Genomic DNA, 20,654 nt, shown 5'->3' with positions numbered 1-20,654 from the left:
CTGAGCTGCTTTTGTTTCCTCGTACCACGAGGGTGGCAGAAAAGGAAAGCAAGATTGGGAGTGGGGGCAGATCCAAACCGTGCCTTTAAAACACATGGTCCCCCCTCGCAAGAATCCTGGGAACTGTAGTTTGTTAAGGTTGCTAGGAACTCTAGCTGCACAAACAGTTCCCATAATTATTTGGGGAAAGTCATGTGCTTTAAATGTGAGTTGGTTGTGCTTTTAAGAGTGTGGTGTGAATCTGCCCCGTCTCTTGGAGTTACAAAGAACTCTTCGCTTTACTGGAACAAATGAACACAGTGTTCTGTGTTGCCTCAAAACCCTGCATGCAGGCTTTTGAGCATGGGTGACAGATGTCTAAACATTTAGATGCTGGCTCCCAGAAGTCTGAAATATTTTTCCAACACACACACACAGCTTCTGAGTTTCCTATTTACATCTGCCTCACTCTTCCAGGGACTGGTGCACTTCCTTTAAATCAGGGGTTTGGAATATTCCTTTGGGCTGAGTTGTGAAACAGCTGCTGGTGCCACAACTGAGAGGGATCTCAGAAGTGGCTAGACTTGTGGGCCTCTCTGACTTTGTGTATCAGGATGATCAGTTGTTCCAGGCATTTTGCAGTGCTAAAGAAAAAGAAGAAAGACTCACTTCAAAGGTGAAGGAGGAAAGTTTTGAGGAGCTGCCTAGATTTCAGTTATCTCACTTGATCTGGTGTTTAGGCTACAATACTATCTTCCGTGATAAAAGCCTGTGAGCTCTCTGGCTTTCGAGCATGGATGGCAGCTGGATAGTCATTAGATGCACTCAGGAAATGCACAAAATGTGGCAAGCAAAGGATAAGAAACAAGAACTAAGGAGAAATAAGGATCAGAAATAAGAGCACAGGCCATCCTCTGGAATGAATGAGTGTTCTCTGCCCAGCCTTATGACCCATGACTTAATCTGTATTGGGTAACAATATCCTGTGTTGGAGGACTTTTCCCCTTCCCCTACTGCCTGAGAAAAGTTGGTGAGCTCCAACCCTGCCTTTGTGTAGAGCCAGACTCTGCCAAGCTGATGCCCTCCAGACTGCAATTCTCAGGCAGAAGCTGCAGAGGGGGGTTACAAGTGAAGAGGAGGACATTTCACACATGCTCATTGCTGGAACTGGAAAGAAATTCAGCAGTAAAGCTCCAGCCCAAATTCAGTGCTTTCTGGGAATTAGCGTACTGAATAGAAACCATCCAATATGGTGCGAAGAGGAGATTCTAAGAGCAAGGCCGTTTACAGAATTGTGGGACGGTTTTGTGTGTGTGCGCGCACACACACTTTTTTCATGGAGATAACAAAATACCATTGCACAAAACACTGTTGGGTGTTAACATTCACCACTTTACATAAAAATAGTGAACAGGACGTATTTGAAGCGGGCAAAAGGTAATTCTGAGCAATTCAAGAGTACATGTGGCTTTTGTGCTAGGGCTATCTCTCATTAAGTACAAAATGATCAACTCTGAAAAGCTGGGAGGAATCTGCTATCTAATCCTGCCCTCAGTAAAACCTCAATTGTAATACTTTGCATGCAGTTAAAGGACACTGAGCATCCACACACATTATCAGCAGAAGGAACATAGGAAGCTGGCGCCCATGGAGTCAGACTATTGGTCCATAGAACTCAATATTGTTGACACCAGGAATGGCTAATCTTGGTCCTCCCAGTGTTCTTGGACTACAGCTCCCACCAGCCAACGTGGCCAATGGCCAAGAGATTATGGGAGTTGTAGTCAGACAATATTTGGAGACCCACAAGTTAGCCAGCCTTGGTCCACATTGACCAGCAGTGGAGTCGTTCACAGATCCTACCTGGAAATGATTGAAAATGGGACCTTTTGCACACAGAACATCTTCTCTGCTCCTGCATGGTGGTCCCTCCCTGATTACTAAATGCTCCTTGTAAAATTGCAAATTGCTCTTCTGCTGTTCCTTTAAAAGGCACCTGAGGCTGGGGGTGAGTGACTTGCCCAAAGCCATGTAACCAAGGTCCCAGAACCCAGTCACTCCATGCAGCTTTTAGGGAAGGTCTGGAGCTCCATGGTAGAGCATGTGCCTTGCAGTTGGAAGGTCTCAGGTTCAGTCCTCAGCATGTCCAGATCAGGCCCTGCCTGGAACCTTGGAGAGTTCCTGCCAGCCGCTGTGGGCAATACTGGGCTGGAAATGACACAGGGAACTGACTCCGAAGAGGGCATATTCCTCTGTTCATTTCAAGCAGGACTTCAGGCCTTCCCAGCCAGCCCCTCTTGGCAATCCAACGCCGCTGCCTCTTTCTTCGCCCGAATTGGCCTACTCTGTCTGGGCAACTTTCTCAGAAACTTCAGCAGAAAACGAGGCGTCTCCAGATCCCTCTTTGCTATTCAGGCCCTGGGCCAAAGTCACCTGTCAGTCTTGCCCCAGGGGCAGCCGCACTCACCTGCTGTGTCAGGGTGAGCAGCTGGCTCTTGCCAGGCTGAGTCACAGGAAGACTCTGTTTGTCCTGGGTGGGGCTGTCCGTCCCCCCCCCAAGTACTCCTCCCCACCTCTAGAGCTCTTGTGAGCACTGAGAAAAGCAAGAAACGCACTTTCCCAGCCACCAGGAACCTGTAGCTCTGCACAGGCTTGCTGCCATGAGAACCACTTTTCCGCACCAGGCTTTCAAAGCGTGCTTGCACTTTCCTGACTAGGCTTTGGAGCGAGAGATGCCAAATGGGTCAGATAACTCCTTGGGCTGGATCAGCTTCTGTTGGCATGAAGGATGATGAAAGCTTTTGGCTTACACAGCATTCTTAACTGGAAGCTCGCGTCCTACACCACAGAGCGAAGCTCCGAGTGCTTAATTAAATGCTTGCCTTGGAACAGGTAGCAACAGATTCCAAATGAGCCTTAAGGATTCTTTATTAATTCCAGCTGCTGACTGCCACCACCCTCCCAAGGGCTCAACCGTGGGGAACCGCGCTAAAAACCGGAAAACACGCTCTGACAGCACATTGTTATTTTGGTGTGATGTCATGGACAAAGGACCTGGGTGGATTCACACAAATTCCTCCTGAGTCATGAAGTTTGCTTGTGTGGGCTCAGGCAAGCCACTGTTTCTCTGCGTAGCCTACCTTGCAGAGTTGTTGTGAAGTAAACAACGAGACAATCCCGTACGGGCCCTCTGAATTTGTTAGAGGAAAGGTGTGGTGCAAATATGAGAAATAATAATTGCCTTCCTGTTCACAGCTACCCCATAAGTGCCAGTGGCCCATTTGGTCTGGCATCCTGTTTGCAAAGAGCCAGCCAGACACCTGTGGGAAGCCGCATGACAGAGTGAGCTCCTGTTGCTCTGTCAAGCTCCTGCCAACCTAGCAGTTCGAAAGCACACCAGTGCAAGTAGATAAATAGGTACCGCTGCAGCGGGAAGGTAAATGGCATTTCCATGCACTCTGGCACTCATCACGGTGTCCCGTTGCGCCAGAAGTGGTTTAGTCATGCTGGCCACATGACCCGGAAAGCTGTCCGTGGACAAACGCCGGCTTCCTGGGCCTGAAAGCGGAGATAAGCGCCGCACCCCATAGCCGAATTCATCTGAGCTTAACCATCCAGGGGTCATTTACCTTCACCTTTTACCTTCAGAGGCATGCTGCCTCCAGGAGTGGAGGTAGGACAAAGCCATAATAAATAGCAGATTTGATAACCTTAGAGACCTTCCAAGTGCCCCTATTTTCCAGGGACAGTCACGGTTTTACAGAAGCCACCCCAGTTTCTGATTTGATCCTGGAATGTCCTGCTTTTCCTTAGGACGTCCCTATTTTCATCGCAGAAATGTTGGAGGGTATGGACTTATGCAACCCGCTGCGCAAATGAAATAAGTAACAATACAACCTTTAGAATACATCTGAAGGCAGCCATGTCTAGGGAAGATTTTTAATGTTTTGTTATGCTTTTATATATGTTGGAAGCTGCCCAGAGTGACTGGGGCAACTCAGTAAGATGGGCAGGGTACAAATAATATAATTATTATTACTGTGGAATAGAACGTCCCTATTATCATTGGAGAAATGTTGGATGGTATGACCTTACACTCTATGGGACCAGAGGCAAAAGTGAGCAGAGCATCAATGCAAATCTTTGTACAGTAGGCTAGTTTCCCACACACAATCACACAATCTTCTCTGCCCTCCATCTAGGCAAGCAAGAGGCATGGTTGGAATTCATGGACATGTAAGACAGGCAAAAACTCTCAAGGTACAAAGCCAGGGAAGAGTCAGAAAGCCACATGGAAAGGCATGGAGGACCACATTTGGGCCTGAGGTTCCCCACCACTGAATTGCAGATTTTAACACACACACACCAACCTTATAAAAGTTTGCAATTGTGCAATGGTAAAGGTAAAGGGACCCCTGACCATTAGGTCCAGTCATGACCGACTCTGGGGTTGCGGCACTTATCTCACTTTACTGGCCAAGGAAGCCGGCGTACAGCTTCCGGGTCATGTGGCCAGCATGACTAAGCCACTTCTGGTGAACCAGAGCAGCACACGGAAATGCCGTTTACCTTCCCACTGGAGCGGTACCTATTTATCTACTAGCACTTTGATGTGCTTTCGAACTGCTAGGTTGGCAGGAGCAGGGACCGAACAACAGGAGCTCACCCTGTTGCGGGGATTCGAACCGCCAACCTTCTGATCAGCAAGTCCTAGGCTCTGTGGTTTAACCCACAGCGCCACCTGCGTGCAAATTTAAAAACGGGGGCGATTTTAAAAGAGCCTGCTCAGGTACATTGCTACTCCTCCTCCATTATTATTATTATCATCATGGCAAATCACTAGTGTGGGTGGAGCCATAACAGGATATGCACAGACACACACACACACCCCAATGTGAAAAGTCACTTGCAGTTGTGTGTTGCTTACAGTTAGTAGAGCTGTGATTGTGTGGGGATAGGTGAGCACCCAGTTTTAAGCCACCCATTCTTTTGAAGGGTATTGCATTATTTAGGCTATTACACGAGCCTCGCCCCTCCCACTTGCCCTTCCGAAGCCTCTGGGACAGATTCTGTCCCTCGGTTGCTAAATTTGGGGTTGGTGAATTTCCATGACGAACCCGTCCCACCCAGGATGATGCCAGGATCAGTTTGGGATCAGTTTACGGGGTGCTTATTTATACCCTCTGAGCTAGAAGGCAAATATGTAAGAAGCCAAAGAAGCAGAGGGAGGGAAGGAAAGGATAGAGGCAGAGATGGCAGGCGAGGAAGGGAAGGAGGGAGGGCTGAGGAGTGTGATGAAAGCTCAGAATTTGAGGTGAAAGATTCAGAGACCTGGAATTTGGGGCCTGAAGTGGGCAACAAAACTTCAGAGCATGTCTGCTTGGGAGGATCCTTACTTTGTTTTTGTTATTTGAAAAACCAACCTGTCATACATTCTGGCCTGCAATATGGTGAGGAAGGGGTGGGTAGTATTATTACCATTCTCTCTCCGAACCCTCCAAGGAACGCCTGTGGATGAAAGCGAGAATGTTACTGCTTGTTAATTAATGCCATTGATAGCCTGTTTTTCCTCCAAATAGCTCAAGGGGGCGCACACAGCCCCCTCTCATTTTATCCACACAGCAACCCTGTGAGGTAGATTAGATTTGGTGGGGGGGTGAAAGCGACTAGCACGACCCAAGGTCATCTGTCTATCCTCTGCTGTGGAAGAGCAGCCCCAGTGGTGAGGAGAAAAGGAATGGATGTGGCAGTGTGGTGCAGTGGTTAGGGTGTCAGACTACTAGGACTTGGGTGACCAGGGTTCAACCCCACTCCTCAGCCATGAAGCTCCATGGCAGCCTATTTCTCAGCCTAATCTACCTCACAGGGGTTTTGGGACCAGACTCAGGGAGAACCGGGTAGGTCCCCCCAAGTTGCTTGAAAGAAAAGTTAGACGTAAATGTAAAAAGGTTCAAAAGCGGCCTGGAGATCAACCCTTTCCGCATGCAGCCTTCTAACCCTCGATGGGAGGGATTATTTCATGGCAAGTGAAATGCACTCTGCACATGCTCAGAAGGCACCCTTCTCTCCACTACGTACCGTATTTACTTAGTCACATGGTCCTGGACTGTCTTTCTGTCTTTGCCAAGCAGCATTGCCGGTTTTGCTGTTGACAAAGCGGGTTTGCCAGCTGGCCAGAATTTCCTCCTCCTCCTCCTCCTGGTTAGTGGCCAACGCAGGAGAGTGTAGGGCCAGGAGGAGAGGGAGAGGAATTGCTCACTGTGGCGTCTTTTATTTATTTCCCTTTTTAATATACGGGAGTGGCTTGGGGGGAAAAAACATGGTACCCATCTGAGCAGCCGCGCGCGGGGCGGGCAAACACTCTGCATGTGCCCAGAGGCACTATTTCCTAAGACAGGCTTTCTTCCTTACGCTGCTGCTCGGCCCAGCAGGCAGGCGTCTTGAAGCCATTTACGAACTTTGGTCGGGGTTGGGGAAGGGAGGAGGAGGCCGTCTGTTCATGGGCAGAAACAGCTCAGCGGAGGTTGGAACTTTTTATATGGCCAAAACGACGGAGCGCAAGCCCGAGGCCCAGAGGGAGCCCTTCTGAGGATCTCTTTGCAGACACGCACCCCCGATGTCCCGGGGTGGGTGCGGGTGCTGTAGCTGCCGTCAGCTGTCGCTCGCTCCCTTCTCTGCCTAGCTGCTGCTTCTCCCTCCCGCGCTCCGCCCTCTCCGTCTGAAGATCACACCCACAGCCCGTTTGCCAGCGGCGGACGGAGACCGGGCTCCCCCCCCCCTCCGCTCTCTCTTCCTCTCCCCGCTTCGATGTCTGTAACTTTCTCGCTCTGCACCAACTTCCTCCCGGCCAGGTTTCCGCGGGCTGCGAGCCAGGCGTTCAGACGGCAGCAGCAGGAGAAGGAGGCAAGCTCTCTGCAGACTGCTCTGCTCGCCCCGTCGGGGCTCGGGGTCAGGAGGAGACGCAGCAGCAGCGGGTGATGGGGGCCGAGCAGAGGGGCGCCGGTGGGGTGTGAAGAAGGCGGCGGCGGCGACCCACAGCTCTCCTCCGGGGCCGCAGCAGCGAGGCGACAGCCGCGGAAACCGACGGGGCGGCCATGAGTTCGGTGTGGAAGCGGCTCCAGCGCGTCGGCAAGCGGGCGGCCAAATTCCACTTCGTGGCCTGTTACCAGGAGCTGGTGGTGGAGTGCACCAAGAAATGGTGAGGCTGGGTGGGGCAGCGGGGCCGTGGGGTGGGGGAGAGGGAGAGACGGTGACTCAGGGTCTTGTGAGTACACGAGGAGGGTTTTTTGGGGGGCGGGGGGGGGTCTGGACCCAGGAAGTGGAGAAAGGGGCGGGGAATGCACGAGCAATGGTGAAGGGGCGGGGTAGGGTTTCACAACTGCCTTTTAAGGTAGGCCGGTGTTGCTAATAAACTCAAGGGATATAATATATTATCATCCAGAATATAGAGTTGTTAGGGACCACGAGGGTCATCTAGTCCAACCCCCTGCAATGCAGGAATCTTTTGACCTTCGTGGGGCTCAAACCCACAACCCTGACATTGAGTCTCATGATCTACCAACTACATTCTGTTCTATTCTATTTCATACTTTGTACGCACAAGAATACGCCTTTGAATTATATCTTGGTATAATTTTTTACAACGGCCCTGTGTTCATAAACCTGTGGCGAGAGGAGGGGCAGTTTGGGGGAAGGGCTCCTCCAGGTGAGGGGCAGGGGCATGCTTTGTGTTTTATAATGTCCCAGGCTGAAACCTGGACATTGCTAGGCAGGGCTGCAAAAGAGTCCAACACCCTGGAGAGCTGCTGCCAGTCAGTGTGGACAATACTGAGCCAAATGGACCAATCCAAGTCTTGGTACTATAAAGCATTTTCCTAGGTCCCTGCTTAAATCTGCCTTTTCTTCACAACCATGAGAACTAGAAGCTTACTTTATCTTTTATGGGAAGACCATAGCTCAGTGGTAGGGCAATGCTTGTGGTCTTTGTCTTGCTTAGTAACCTTGTAGTTCATTGCTTCTTAATTCATATTGTTTATATCATTGCTTGATAGCACTGTGTTTTTACAGTTGTACACTCCTCTGGTTTAGAAAAAAAAATAAAATAAATAAGATCGTAGGACTGACTGCAATCATTTCCTGGTAAGGCTTGGAAATGTCTTCAGACCAGGAGAGCCAAGGGCCTTAATGGTATCATTAGACTCATCTAACTCTGCACTGGGATAATGAAAGTCCAGTAACATGGCGGGGGGGGGGCAAAGTTTCCCATCTCTGGTGCAGGCCTCACTCTGCATTAAGGCAGTTTCCTGTGTCGCTTTTGTGTGCCTAAGGCTACCTAGGCTTTTCATGGCAAAGATGAGATTTGCACCAGGGGCTGCCGGTTCCTGTGCAGGCCTTTTTAACCAGTTTGCATTTCACAAGTTGTGTTCTAGGTTACGGGTAGAAGCTTGTGCACCAGGAAGTGGTAAGTGGAGGTGAAAGGGAATCATGTTTTTATTGATTTAACCCATTTACGATGTTGCTAGTTTCCAAGTAGTTCAGAGTGGTTTGTGACATAAAAACAACAACTCCGTGCAATCGTGAAAACAACAGGAGAGGCAATTTTTTTAAAAATTGCATTTAAAAGCAATCTACGTACTGAATAAGCCCAGAAAATGACCCAGATTGGACAAATGCCTGGTAGAGGTGAAAGATGATAATAATAAAAAAAGAAGTGAAAGATGTTTCTATGTTGAAACCCAGCTGGAAAAGGTCTAGCGAATTCTGCCACAATTACAGTGCAATCAAGGGTGGAAAACCTGCAGGACACAGGTGGCCCATGCGGGGTGGGGGGAGAATATCCTCATCCCCCTCCCCATGTCACAATTAGGTTTTCTAGGTTTCAATTTTTACTCTGTTAGCTGCCTTGATTAAGCACCGTTTAGTGGAACACAGATGTGAATTTAACAAAGGAAGCAAATAAATAATAACATGCATGACGTTTAGGCCTCTGTCGATGGGTGGGCTTTGCAAAACTTTCAGCTCTGGCATGTGGAATCGAACTCGGAAGCAAATGGGTAAACAATGCAACTGGTGCTGTGCAGAGCAGACCGAAATCTGTTTTTTGTCACACAGTAGCTGTAACAGGAAGACGGGGAGCTGCGCTCTGCGCCCGTTGGTGCTTCTGCGCTGTCTTCAAGGGCAGACCCACGCAGAGCATTTGCTGAGGCAATCCAGCTTAGAAATTGCAGCAACCATGGTATCTTGGCATGTTGGGGGGTGGAATGAGGATGCTTGGGTGCCCACGATGCTAGGAGTAATGGTGAATTGGAAAAACGGGAAAAGAGGGAATTGCAAGGGGCCTCAGGCTCCAGGCCCAGCCCCTCCTCTCTGGCCACCCACCCCCTGAGTGCTTTTGACTGGCATGAGTAATTACAGTGGTACCTTGATTCTCAAATGCCTTGGTACTCCAACAACTTGGAACCCAAACACTGCAAACCTGGAAGTAAGTGTTCCGGTTTGTGAACGTTTTTCGGAAGCTGAATGTGCTCCATTTTGAGTGCCACGCTTCCGTTTTGAGTGTCACACTTCTGTTTTGAGTGTTACGCTGAGGTCTGTCTGTTTTTGCTATTTATTTTTGCGTTTTTGCAGCTCTTTTTGTTTTGTTTTTGTGACTGTGTGGAACCCAGTTCAACTACTGATTGATTGATTGATTGCGTGACTGCAGTATATTGTTTATTGCTTTCATTTTATGGACCAATGGTCTTGTTAGATAGTAAAATTCATGTTGAATTTTAGGGGTTTTTAAAAGTCTGAAACGGATTAATCTGTTTTGCATTACTTACTATGGGAAAGCGTGTCTTGGTTTTGGAACGCTTTGGTTTTGGAACAGACTTCCAGAACAGATTAAGTTTGAGAACCAAGGTACCACTGTATATAACATTTAGGGAACATCTGAAGGCAGCTCTGTATAGGGAAACTTTTTAAGGTTGAATATTTTATCATGTTTTTATATATGCTGCTAGCCGCACAGAGTCCCTGGGGCAACCCAGTCAGATGGGCGGGGTATAAATAATAAAAAATACTATTATTATTATTATTATTATTGCCAGAATAGGTGTATGTGTGGAAACCAGCCTTGTTGCACAAAAGTAAACATTAACATTCATTACTTTGACCACTTTTGTTTCCAGTTCCGCCAAGCAATTGCATGCAGCCCCCAGGAAGGTGCCCAGAAGGGAAAAAGGACCTCTACCCCTGTTGTAAACTGTACAAGGGGCTATGTAAAGGGTTATGGGGAGTGGGGGCTTGGTCCAAATGCAAGGGGACAGGTTAGAGATGGTGTCACTGGAGGAGTTCCTTCCCCTGTCCTACAAACTCCCAAGTTAGGGAGGGTGGAAGCGCAACTCGCTTGCATTCTAGGAAAATCTGGTGTCAGGGCTGGTTCAGCTGCAGATCAGACTCAGAGACGAGCAGTAAAGTTGATTCACTCTGTCGGGGAGGGCTCCCCCCCCCCCAGTGCTCTCTGAGCTCTCTGCTCTGCTACATGCAAAGCCCATGAAGACTTCTGTGGCCGTGAAGACAAAGGAGGAGTGGAGCTGAATACAGGCTCCTGTAAATCTGTTGCAGCCTCAGCCCCTACCTCCTCCTCAGCTGCCTATCCTGTGTCTGCAGCGCTTTCTGGCTCTTCTTCCCCTCTCTCCCTCAAGCCTGCTGCTTGTTCAGCATCCAACCATTCTGCCTCCCCTCCATCCTCTGACCTGTCTTCTGTGTCCCACCACCACTCCCCTGGCTCTGAGGCTTCCCTAGGGGGTTCTCTACTGTTCCTTGTCCAGTCAGTCCCTGACATCTGGTGGTCTTTCTAGGAGGTCGGTCATCTCATTTGAGTTCCTGCTTTGCCAGACTAGTAAAGGTGTGAGCCTGAATGGATGGGTCAGTGCTGCAGTAGGAAAGCAGCCTCTTCTCTTGGGCAGCAGGTTACTGTGCCATGCCAAGGACACCAGGGACAGCCATAGACATGAAGCATAGAATCATAGAATCATAGAGTTGGAAGAGACCACAAGGGCCATCGAGTCCAACCCCCTGCCAAGCAGGAAACACCATCAGAGCCCTCCTGACATATGGTTGTCAAGCCTCTGCTTAAAGACCTCCAAAGTAGGAGACTCCACCACACTCCTTGGCAGCAAATTCCACTGTTGAACAGCTCTTACTGTCAAAAAGTTCTTCCTAATGTTTAGGTGGAATCTTCTTTCTTGTAGTTTGGATCCATTGCTCCGTGTCCGCTTCTCTGGAGCAGCAGAAAACAACCTTTCTCCCTCCTCTATGTGACATCCTTTTATATATTTGAACATGGCTATCATATCACCCCTTAACCTCCTCTTCTCCAGGCTAAACATGCCCAGCTCCCTTAGCCGTTCCTCATAAGGCATCGTTTCCAGGCCTTTGACCATTTTGGTTGCCCTCCTCTGGACACGTTCCAGTTTGTCAGTGTCCTTCTTGAACTGTGGTGCCCAGAACTGGACACAGTACTCCAGGTGAGGTCTGACCAGAGCAGAATACAGTGGCACTATTACTTCCCTTGATTTAGATGCTATACTCCTATTGATGCAGCCCAGAATTGCATTGGCTTTTTTAGCTGCCGCGTCACATTGTTGGCTCATGTCAAGTTTGTGGTCAACCAAGACTCCTAGATCCTTTTCACATGTACTGCTCTCAAGCCAGGTGTCCCCCATCTTGTATTTGTGCCTCTCAATTTTTTTGCCCTAGTGCAAAAGACACTGACATTGCTAGCCTGAAAGTTTCTTTGCAGTGGTCAGGAAGGGAAAGCAGAACTGAGCCTGACCTTGCCTGAGGCTGATTCTTTCTCTCCACTCCACAAGGTGCTGTCTGTGCCATCCGACTGGCTGGGGCCGTCTGTCTTCGAGGTTAACTGATGTCACTTGCAAAATTCCTGTTTTGAGACTCGTGCCTGTCATTGCAGACATTTCTGGGTTAGACAAATCCCGGGCCTGACTTGGAATAAGGCAGCTTCCTCTGTGCTGAGCCATGAGGAACTAGCAGCTGAGTTTGCATTTCCCCCTCCTCCCTCCCAGTCCCCTTTTCCTTTTGTGTTGTGTCTTTTAGATTATAAGCTTCATAGAATCATAGAATAGAATCATAGAATCATAGAGTTGGAAGAGACCACAAGGGCCATCGAGTCCAACCCCCTGCCAAGCAGGAAACACCATCAGAGCCCTCCTGACATATGGTTGTCAAGCCTCTGCTTAAAGACCTCCAAAGAAGGAGACTCCACCACACTCCTTGGCAGCAAATTCCACTGTCGAACAGCTCTTACTGTCAGGAAGTTCTTCCTAATGTTTAGGTGGAATCTTCTTTCTTGTAGTTTGGATCCATTGCTCCGTGTCCGCTTCTCTGGAGCAGCAGAAAACAACCTTTCTCCCTCCTCTATGTGACATCCTTTTATATATTTGAACATGGCTATCATATCACCCCTTAACCTCCTCTTCTCCAGGCTAAACATGCCCAGCTCCCTTAGCCGTTCCTCATAAGGCATCGTTTCCAGGCCTTTGACCATTTTGGTTGCCCTCCTCTGGACACGTTCCAGTTTATCAGTGTCCTTCTTGAATTGTGGTGCCCAGAACTGGACACAGTACTCCAGGTGTGGTCTGACCAGAGCAGAATACAGTGGCACTATTACTTCCCTTGATCTAGATGCTATACTCCTATTGATGCAGCCCAGAATTGCATTGGCTTTTTTAGCTGCCGCGTCACACTGTTGGCTCATGTCAAGTTTGTGGTCAACCAAGACTCCTAGATCCTTTTCACATGTACTGCTCTCAAGCCAGGTGTCAGCCATCTTGTATTTGTGCCTCTCATTTTTTTTGCCCAAGTGCAATACTTTACATTTCTCCCTGTTAAAATTCATCTTGTTTGTTTTTGCCCAGTTCTCTAATCTGTCAAGGTCGTTTTGAAGTGTGATCCTGTCCTCTGGGGTGTTAGCCACCCCTCCCAGTTTGGTGTCATCTGCAAATTTGATCAGGATGCTCTTGAGTCCATCATCCAAGTCGTTGATAAAGATGTTGAATAAGACCGGGCCCAAGACAGAACCCTGTGGCACCCCACTAGTCACTCTTGCTTCAGGAAAGAGCATACAGTGGTACCTCAGGTTACAAACACCTCGGGTTACAAACACTACGGGTTACAGACTCCGCTAACCCGGAAGTAGTACCTTGGGTTAAGAACTTTATCTCAGGATGAGAACAGAATTTGTGTGCTGGCAGCAGGAGGCCCCATTAGCTAAAGTGGTACCTCAGGTTAAGAACTGTTTCAGGTTAAGAATGGACCTCTGGAATGAATTAAGTTCGTAACCAGAGGTACCACTGTATCTTATTACTACTGGTCTTTGTAAACTTCTCTGGAAGCCTTCTTAAACTGAAGAGCAGGGTAAAAATGCTTTAAAGAATGAAGAAACGGTTATTATTTTAAATCAGTGCTTTGTTCAGAACTAGAGAGTTGGAATCTTGCTTTAGGTTCAGGGTGATAAGCAAAAGTCAGCAGCAAAGCATCTGCCTATGCTTGCAAAAAGGACCCAGGTTATAGTTCAGTTGGTAGAGCATGAGAGTCTTAATCTCAGGATTCGGGGTTAGAACATTGGGCAAAAGATTTCTGCATTGGAGGGGGTTGGATTAGATGATCCTTGTGGTTCCCTCCAACTCTACAATTCTATGATTCTAGCAGATGAGGTAGTAAGTAGTGGGGAAAACTTCCTTGTCTCTGGACAGCTGTCACCAGTCACAGAAGGATGGACCAGTAGATGGACTTTGTAGAAGATAACTTCCTAAGCGCTCAATGAGCACAGTCAGCGGAGCAGCATGAAGACTCAGGGAAGATGCTGTTTCTCAGTTGCTGAGCTGTGGGCTTTCTGGCTCCTTAGCATCTCCCCAAGAAAAGCCATCTGCTGGTGATATCTGTTCAAGCTTCAGGGACTTGAAGGAAACAGGACAGGCCTCTCAAACCTACCTAGGATGCTGATCTTAGATGAAGATATACTCTGCCCATGCTCTGAGTCACTTCTTCCTTCTCTTTTGCTTTGCATGTTCCTGGTTTGAGTTCTGATATATATGATGTGCTGGAGGTTTGCATTCAGAATAGTGGAAGAAAGAGGAAGAAGATTAGGGCAGAAGGGGCAAGATCTGGCGTTCTGTGCTGAAATACACTAGTTTGTGCTGGTAGGGGCTGATGGGAATTGTAGTCCTAAACATCTGGATGGTACCAGGTGGGAGAAGGCTGACTTTATATAGTTACTTTTTCTTTTTTAAAGTGGTGGGCAGGTGAGATGCTGGAGGTCAGGCCTACTCCTCATGTCTAGCCCCCCCCCCCGCAACAAACTCCACTGGGAGATGTGCCGGTTGCCAGACTTTGGGAGTTGCAGACAGACTGATATGGTGGAGGAGCAGGCGAATAAGGACACACACCCCTCCCCTCATTCTGACATGGCAAAGGCCTTATAAGGGACTCGGGAAATGATAAATATTTAGTCATTGCAGAGCTAAAAATGGAAAAGGGAGGGCTGAAATTTCAGGGTGTGTGTGTGTTAGGATAACAGGAACGCTGCAAAAAATGGAAACAGGAGGGAGGGAATGTGGGTTGTCTCAGATGGGAAGAGCAGGGACCTGGCCGAGTGGGAGTGTGGAGTCTGTCCTCCCCTTGGGGGTAATCTGGCTTCAGAGCTCTTGGATTCCTCAAGTTATTTCCAGTACTTTTGCTGGTCCTCAGCCACACCCTCATTCCCATGACTTGGCTAGAATTATTTTTTTTTGGGGGGGGGGGAACCATTCAGCCACACAGAACTTGGCTCAAACCCAGTACTTTTCTTTCTCTTTCTCTTTTTAAAGCCTTGACTTAAGAGTGTTTACCTTCAATTTCACTAATGGTGCTGAACTAGGCACTCAGCACATGTACAGGAACACATTTTTTTGCTACCGGCCTGAGATGCTATGTTGATTTTGAGGGGCCATCCTTGGCTCTGAATCATAGAATTTGTATAGTTGGAAGAGAGGACCACGGTCATCTAGTCTAGCCCCCTGCAATGCAGGGATGCTTTACCCAACATGGGGCTGAAACCCATGACCCTGAGATTGAGAGTCTCGTGCTCTAGCTATCTCCAGAGCTTACAGGATCAAGCTCCTAGAACAGGGGCAGGAAACCTGCATCCCTTCAGATGCTGGATTCCCATCTCTCCGCTTCTGCAGTTGCCTTGGCCAAATCAGGGATGATGGGAGTTGTAGTCCAGAACACTAGGATATGGAAGGTCAAGAAGAGTTTATTAGCAGACTTGGGGTGAGGAAACGAGGCAAAGCATCCACCTGCCACCCTGAAACAATACAGAAATGATTTAAATATAATTGTAATTATCTGATGTTGGCATTACAAAAGGATACAGATTTACACCCAGCCAAAGCAGCAGTGCAGGCTGGGGTCAATGGGAATTGTAGCCCGAAGCAGCACCCAGTAGGGGAATAGTCTGCTCAAGACCCTGTTTTCCAGCACCAGAGCCAAACACAGCTGCAAAATGGAAAAAAATCTTGAAGAACAAGGGTACCTCTGGGCATGCCAAGAGTGTGTGTTTGTTCTGTTGCTTCCTCCTACATGGTGTAGGACGCAGGTGGTGCTGTAGTCTAAACCACTGAGCTTCTTGGGCTTGCCGATTGGAAGGTCGGCAGTTCGAACCCCTGCAACGTGGTGAGCTCCAGTAGCTCTGTCCCAGCTCCTGTCAACCTTGCAGTTCGAAAGCACGCCAGTGCAAGTAGATAAATAGATACCACTGTGGCAGGAAGGTAAACGGTGTTTCCTTGCACTCTGGCTTCCATCACGGTGTTTCGTTGCGCCAGAAGTGGTTTAGTCATGCTGGCCACATGACCCGGAAAGCTGTCTGTGGACAAACACCGGCCCCCTCGGCCTGAAGGCAGCGAGATGAGCACTGCAACCCCATAGTCACCTTTGACTGTCCGGGGTCCTTGACCTTTACCTTACCTACACAGTGTAGCCTTAGTTGGGTCCTTACACACTGGAGCTTGGGGGTCAACTTGACCTCCAGCCCCTCGTTCCGAGATTAACCTTTGCCTTGAAGCCTCCTCTCATGGGGATCTTTGCCCCTCTGGCTCTCCATTCTGGGTGAAAGTGGAGAGTCCTACAAGGCTGTTCTGTGATGAAGAGAAGGACGCTTGGTGGGTGTATTGGGTTTCCTCACTGCGCCCAGATTTAACCCAGCACCTGCAGCGGATTTATGACTGCTAGCCCCCAGGGGCTAAAATTAGCCTTTGGACACTAGCCCAGAAGAATTATAGAGGATATTAAGATGAAGCTGGGCATCACTTTCATAAACAGGTGTGTGTGTGTGTGTGTGTGTGTGTGTGTGTGTGTGTGTGTAGTGCACTGTATGTTGTGATTGGGGAGCACAGGGCAGGGGGATCTGCGGTCCTCCAGATGTTGCTGAACTTCAGCTGTCATCAGCCCAGAGCCTGCATGGCCCATGGTCAGGGGGTCATAGGAGCTGGGCTCCCGAAACATCTGGAAGGCCACAAGTCCCTCACCGCCTGCTATAGCAGTGTTATAAATTAGCCAGGTGCTAGGCGCGTTTTTTGACTAGCGCGGGTCCAACTGCGACCATGTGGAAATCTATGGATGCCATGTTGGCGACTTGGGGAAGCAAAATGTAACTAAGAGGATCTGAAATATTTTGCTTGAAGCTTGGATTGGCTTTATTCTGAATTGTCTTATTTGATGTTTTAGTGTGTTGTAAACTGCTTTGAGATATGTTCTTTAAAATATAAAGTGTTATAGAAATGCAATGAAAAATAATGGAAGGAGGCACCCGGGGAACATTTAGGGGACTAGCCTAGTCCCCTTAGTCCAGTAACTGCACACCGCTGCTCAGAACATGCCTCAGGATCTTCACATGTTCTTCCTGGCAAAGAGGAAGCCAGGACACCTGGGTCCTTTTCAGAACCAGGGAAGTCTGTTGGGTTAAATCCGGTTTGATCCTAAACTTCAGGCAGGGAGAGGAGCTTTATCTGAGGGTGTGTGTGCTAAAGAGCAAAGACTCCTGATTCAATTTGAGAAATGAAGGAAAGTGTGATCAGGCCTGAAGGGCAGCAGTGGGGCTGGCCTCTTTGGACACCCGTGTTGGCTGGGTGCGACCTGGCCCAGCTCCGAGGAGGATCAGAGCCGCACCCGGTGAAGTCTGGGAAGGGGAAGATAAAGCTTCCCACCGAAATAACCTCTGTGCTGCTGAGCCAGAGTTCAAGTTACTGCCTGGCCCCAGAGCTTTCTCGGTTTCGAAAGCCCACTCCGGAAAGGAAAATGAGGAAGTCTTCCTTTCCGCTGCCCCACAGAAGCCCCGAGTTCCCTTCCACATGCCAGCAGAGAAGTCATTTTCTGCCGAGGATCAGCTCAAGAAGCTGGTGTGGTCCTTGAAGCTTGTGCACCTGACAAAGTGGGCTACAGCCCACAAAAGCTTATGCCAACTTTGGTCAGCTCCATCCCAGGTTGGCAAAGGCTGGCATATGCCCAACTGAAGGCTTTGTTAGCTTTTATAAGATGCTGTTTTTGCTGGAAGAAACTAACCCTCTGTCGAATTTGAAGGCCTGAGGATGGCTAGAACAGCCCTCCTAAGCCTTCACTGGTGCTCCCGGCTCAGGGCATTATAACCTTAAACTCTCTCCTGGTTTTTCGATTGTGTTTTCCCCCTGTATATTTTCATGTTTCAATATGCCTTTTAGTATTGTTGCAGGCTGCCTCGAGACTTGGAAGTGGGGAGGCAACATTGAAATGTTTAAAATAAATAAATGGTGGGATATAAAGTGGCAGTTAAGGCCTCAGTCCGTATGGAGATGTAGGCCGCAATCAAACCATACGTTTAAAGTGGTGTGGAGCCACTTTAAACAGTCATGGCTTCTCCCAAATAATTATTGGAGTTGTAGTTTGTTACAGTGTTGGGAATTGTCAGGAGACCCCTATTTCCCCTCACAGGGTTATAATTTGTAGTTCCCTGTGAAGAATGATTGTTTGGGGGAAGCTAGAACTGTTTAAAGTGGTATCATATTGCTTTAAATGTAAGGTGTGGATGCGGCTTTACATTGGAACAAGTCCCAGACCCTCCAAAGTGTCCCTATTTTTCAGGGACATTTCTGGATTTATAGAAACCATCCCGGTTTCTGATTTGGTCCTGGAATGTCCCACCTTTCCTTAGGATGTCCCTATTTTCATTAGAGAAATGTTGGCGGGTATGCAACCCCCAAGCCAAGGAGATACACGCTTTAGGAGACATCCGGACCGGGCAGCCTTGTATAGAGAACTGTTTTAAATGTTTAAAGTTTTATTAGATTTTGATATATAGTGGTACCTCGGTTTTCAAATGTAATCCGTTCCAGAAGACCGTTCAGCTTCTGAAACGTTTGAAAACCAAGGTGCAAGGGGAGAATTTCAATGGAGAAAATAGAAAAACACACAGCGAAAGCCGCTCAACTTCCAAGGTGCATTCGAAAATGGAAGCATTTACTTCCGGGTTTTCGGCATTCAAAAACTGAAAGGCTCTGAGACACTCGAGAACCGAGGTACCACTGTATATTGGAAGCCACCCTGAGTGGCTGGGGCAACACAGTCAAATGGGCAAAGTATAAATAATAAAACAACCACCACAACAAGTTGTTGTTGTTGTTGTTAAATAGGATTTCCCTATTTTTATCAGATAAATGTTGGAGGGTATGAAGTCCCAATGAACTCAGAGGAATTTGCACAGGACTTTGTACTTTGAATGCTAACAAAAAATATTTTAGATTCAGGTAGGTAGCCGTGTTGGTCTGATGCAGTCGAAATAAATAAAAAATTGTCCAGTAGTACCTTAGAGATCAACTACGGTAACAGGGTTTTTTTATTTACTTATTGCATTTATATGCTGCCTTTCTGCCAAGACACCCATTAAAAAGTACTAACACACACTTGACCACTTCAGTCAACGGACCTGGCACGGCTACAGATGCCACATAGTACCCCTTGTGCATTTGTAAGTACTCAATCTTTTAGTGTGGCAGCACCTAACTTGGGAAGCACCTGCTGAAAACATTTTTGTTCAGACAAGCCTACCCGGATATTTAGAAAGTTTATGCAAGTCTTAATCTGTTTTTCGTTTATTATTATTAGGAGGGAAATAGCATAGTGGCAAAATCAGAAGCTGGGCATTGCTTGTAATGGAACTGAGGAGTAACACCACTGCCCCACACCCCATACTGGGAATGCAATAGCAGCAGTGGTGGGTTACTAAGCAGAAGAGATGACAATGTACCAAGTCATCCCCTAATACCACCAGTACATGCCTGGTTGGCCTGGGGGGGCAGATCATAGCTTCCCTTTCCTCCTGAAACTAAATTGGGGAAGAGACCAGCCAAAGAGTTTCTTCTTCAGAATGGCATGCAAGAGCAACTTCCCAGAAGTCAAATTTGAACTGGAATGGGGGGTGGGGGGCAATTGCCACCACTGAAACAGAGTTCAAGAGTAGTAGCATCAAAAAAATGTTTTAAAAAACTGTCCAGTAGCACCTTAGAGACCAACTAAGTTTGTTCTGGGTATAAGCTTTCGTGTGCATTCACACGTATCTGAAGAAGGGTGCAGGCACACAGAAGCTTATACCCAGAACAAACTTACCATAATTCAATTTGTTTTAGATGCAGTGCTTTCCCCCCCTCAAAAAATGTTTAGGGGTACTTTCATTTTCCTACCTATATTGAAATACTGCCCTTCAATGAGGCCAAACTTAGATTCACAAAATGTTTAGAGGTATGCGTATCCCTGCGCCCCCCCCCCGAAAAAAGCACTGTTTAGATGTGTTTAGCAGTTTTTAGATATTTTAAATACCGTATGTTGTTGTTTTATTCGTACCCCACCTATCTGACTGGGTTGCCCCAGCCAGACAGGGATATATAAAAGTAATCAAGGCGCATCTGTAGAGCCAGAGGTTCCCCATCTCTGCCTTAGGCCTAAGAACAGGTAGAGGTACGAGACCTATACAGTACATCTCTATGGGTTCTAGTACGTTTGCCTCTTTGTTCTTGTTTCTGAATTGTCTTCTCTCCCAATGCCAGGCAGCCCGACAAGCTGGTTGTGGTCTGGACCCGAAGGAACCGGAGGATCTGCTCCAAGGTGTGTTGACTTTCTCAACTACGGCGGGGTTTGGCCTCAGCCTTCCCCAACCCGGGGCCCTCCTGCAGCTGACCGGGGTGGATGGAAGCTGTATAGATCAAAACATCTGGCAAGCCCATGGTTGGGGAAGGCTGCCTTAAGGTGCAGGGTCCAAATCCCAGCAGAAGCTGCACCTCTGGAGGCACCGGTTGATGTTTTAGCTTGTTCTTATCTGCTTTTCCACCTGCAGGCTCATGGCTGGCAGCCAGGGATCAAGAACCCCTATAGGGGTACCGTGGTGTGGATGGTACCTGAAAATGTGGACATCATGGTGACGCTCTATCGGGTATGGCAGCCACAGTGCTGGGAGTCTGTTGTGGGCTCTATGACTGACACAAGGAAGGCCTTAAGAGGAGGAGGATTTCTGCCGCATCCACACCGCACATTTAAAGTGCTATGATACCATTTTAAACAGTCATGGCTTCCCCCAAAGAAATTATGGAAGCTTTAGTGTGTTAAGGGTG

At 48.1% G+C, this 20,654-nt stretch overlaps 1 protein-coding gene across 5 annotated transcripts in view; it reads left to right on the top strand.

Moving 5' to 3' along the window:
- Nucleotides 1–6,701: 6,701 nt before the first annotated feature.
- EHBP1L1 (EH domain binding protein 1 like 1) overlaps nucleotides 6,702–20,654 on the top strand; it is a 43,431-nt gene continuing 29,478 nt past the window's right edge. For 2 of the 5 annotated variants that reach the window (XM_082203615.1, XM_082203614.1), the window contains exons 1-3: nucleotides 6,702–7,177; nucleotides 20,094–20,151; nucleotides 20,381–20,476. In XM_082203615.1, coding sequence (XP_082059741.1) covers nucleotides 7,074–7,177; nucleotides 20,094–20,151; nucleotides 20,381–20,476 — 258 coding nt within the window. In that variant the 5' untranslated portion in view covers nucleotides 6,702–7,073. Of the gene's footprint in view, nucleotides 7,178–17,009; nucleotides 17,034–17,184; nucleotides 17,502–20,093; nucleotides 20,152–20,380; nucleotides 20,477–20,654 lie in introns of those variants that run through there. The other 3 variants (XM_082203618.1, XM_082203617.1, XM_082203616.1) reach the window with 3 other exon arrangements.

Source organism: Podarcis vaucheri, assembly GCF_965113315.1.
Source record: "Podarcis vaucheri genome assembly, chromosome: 16".
NCBI classification, from domain to species: Eukaryota; Metazoa; Chordata; class Lepidosauria; order Squamata; family Lacertidae; genus Podarcis; species Podarcis vaucheri.
The sequence above is the reverse complement of the archived record's forward strand: the minus strand, read 5'-3'. Positions and strand labels throughout refer to the sequence as shown.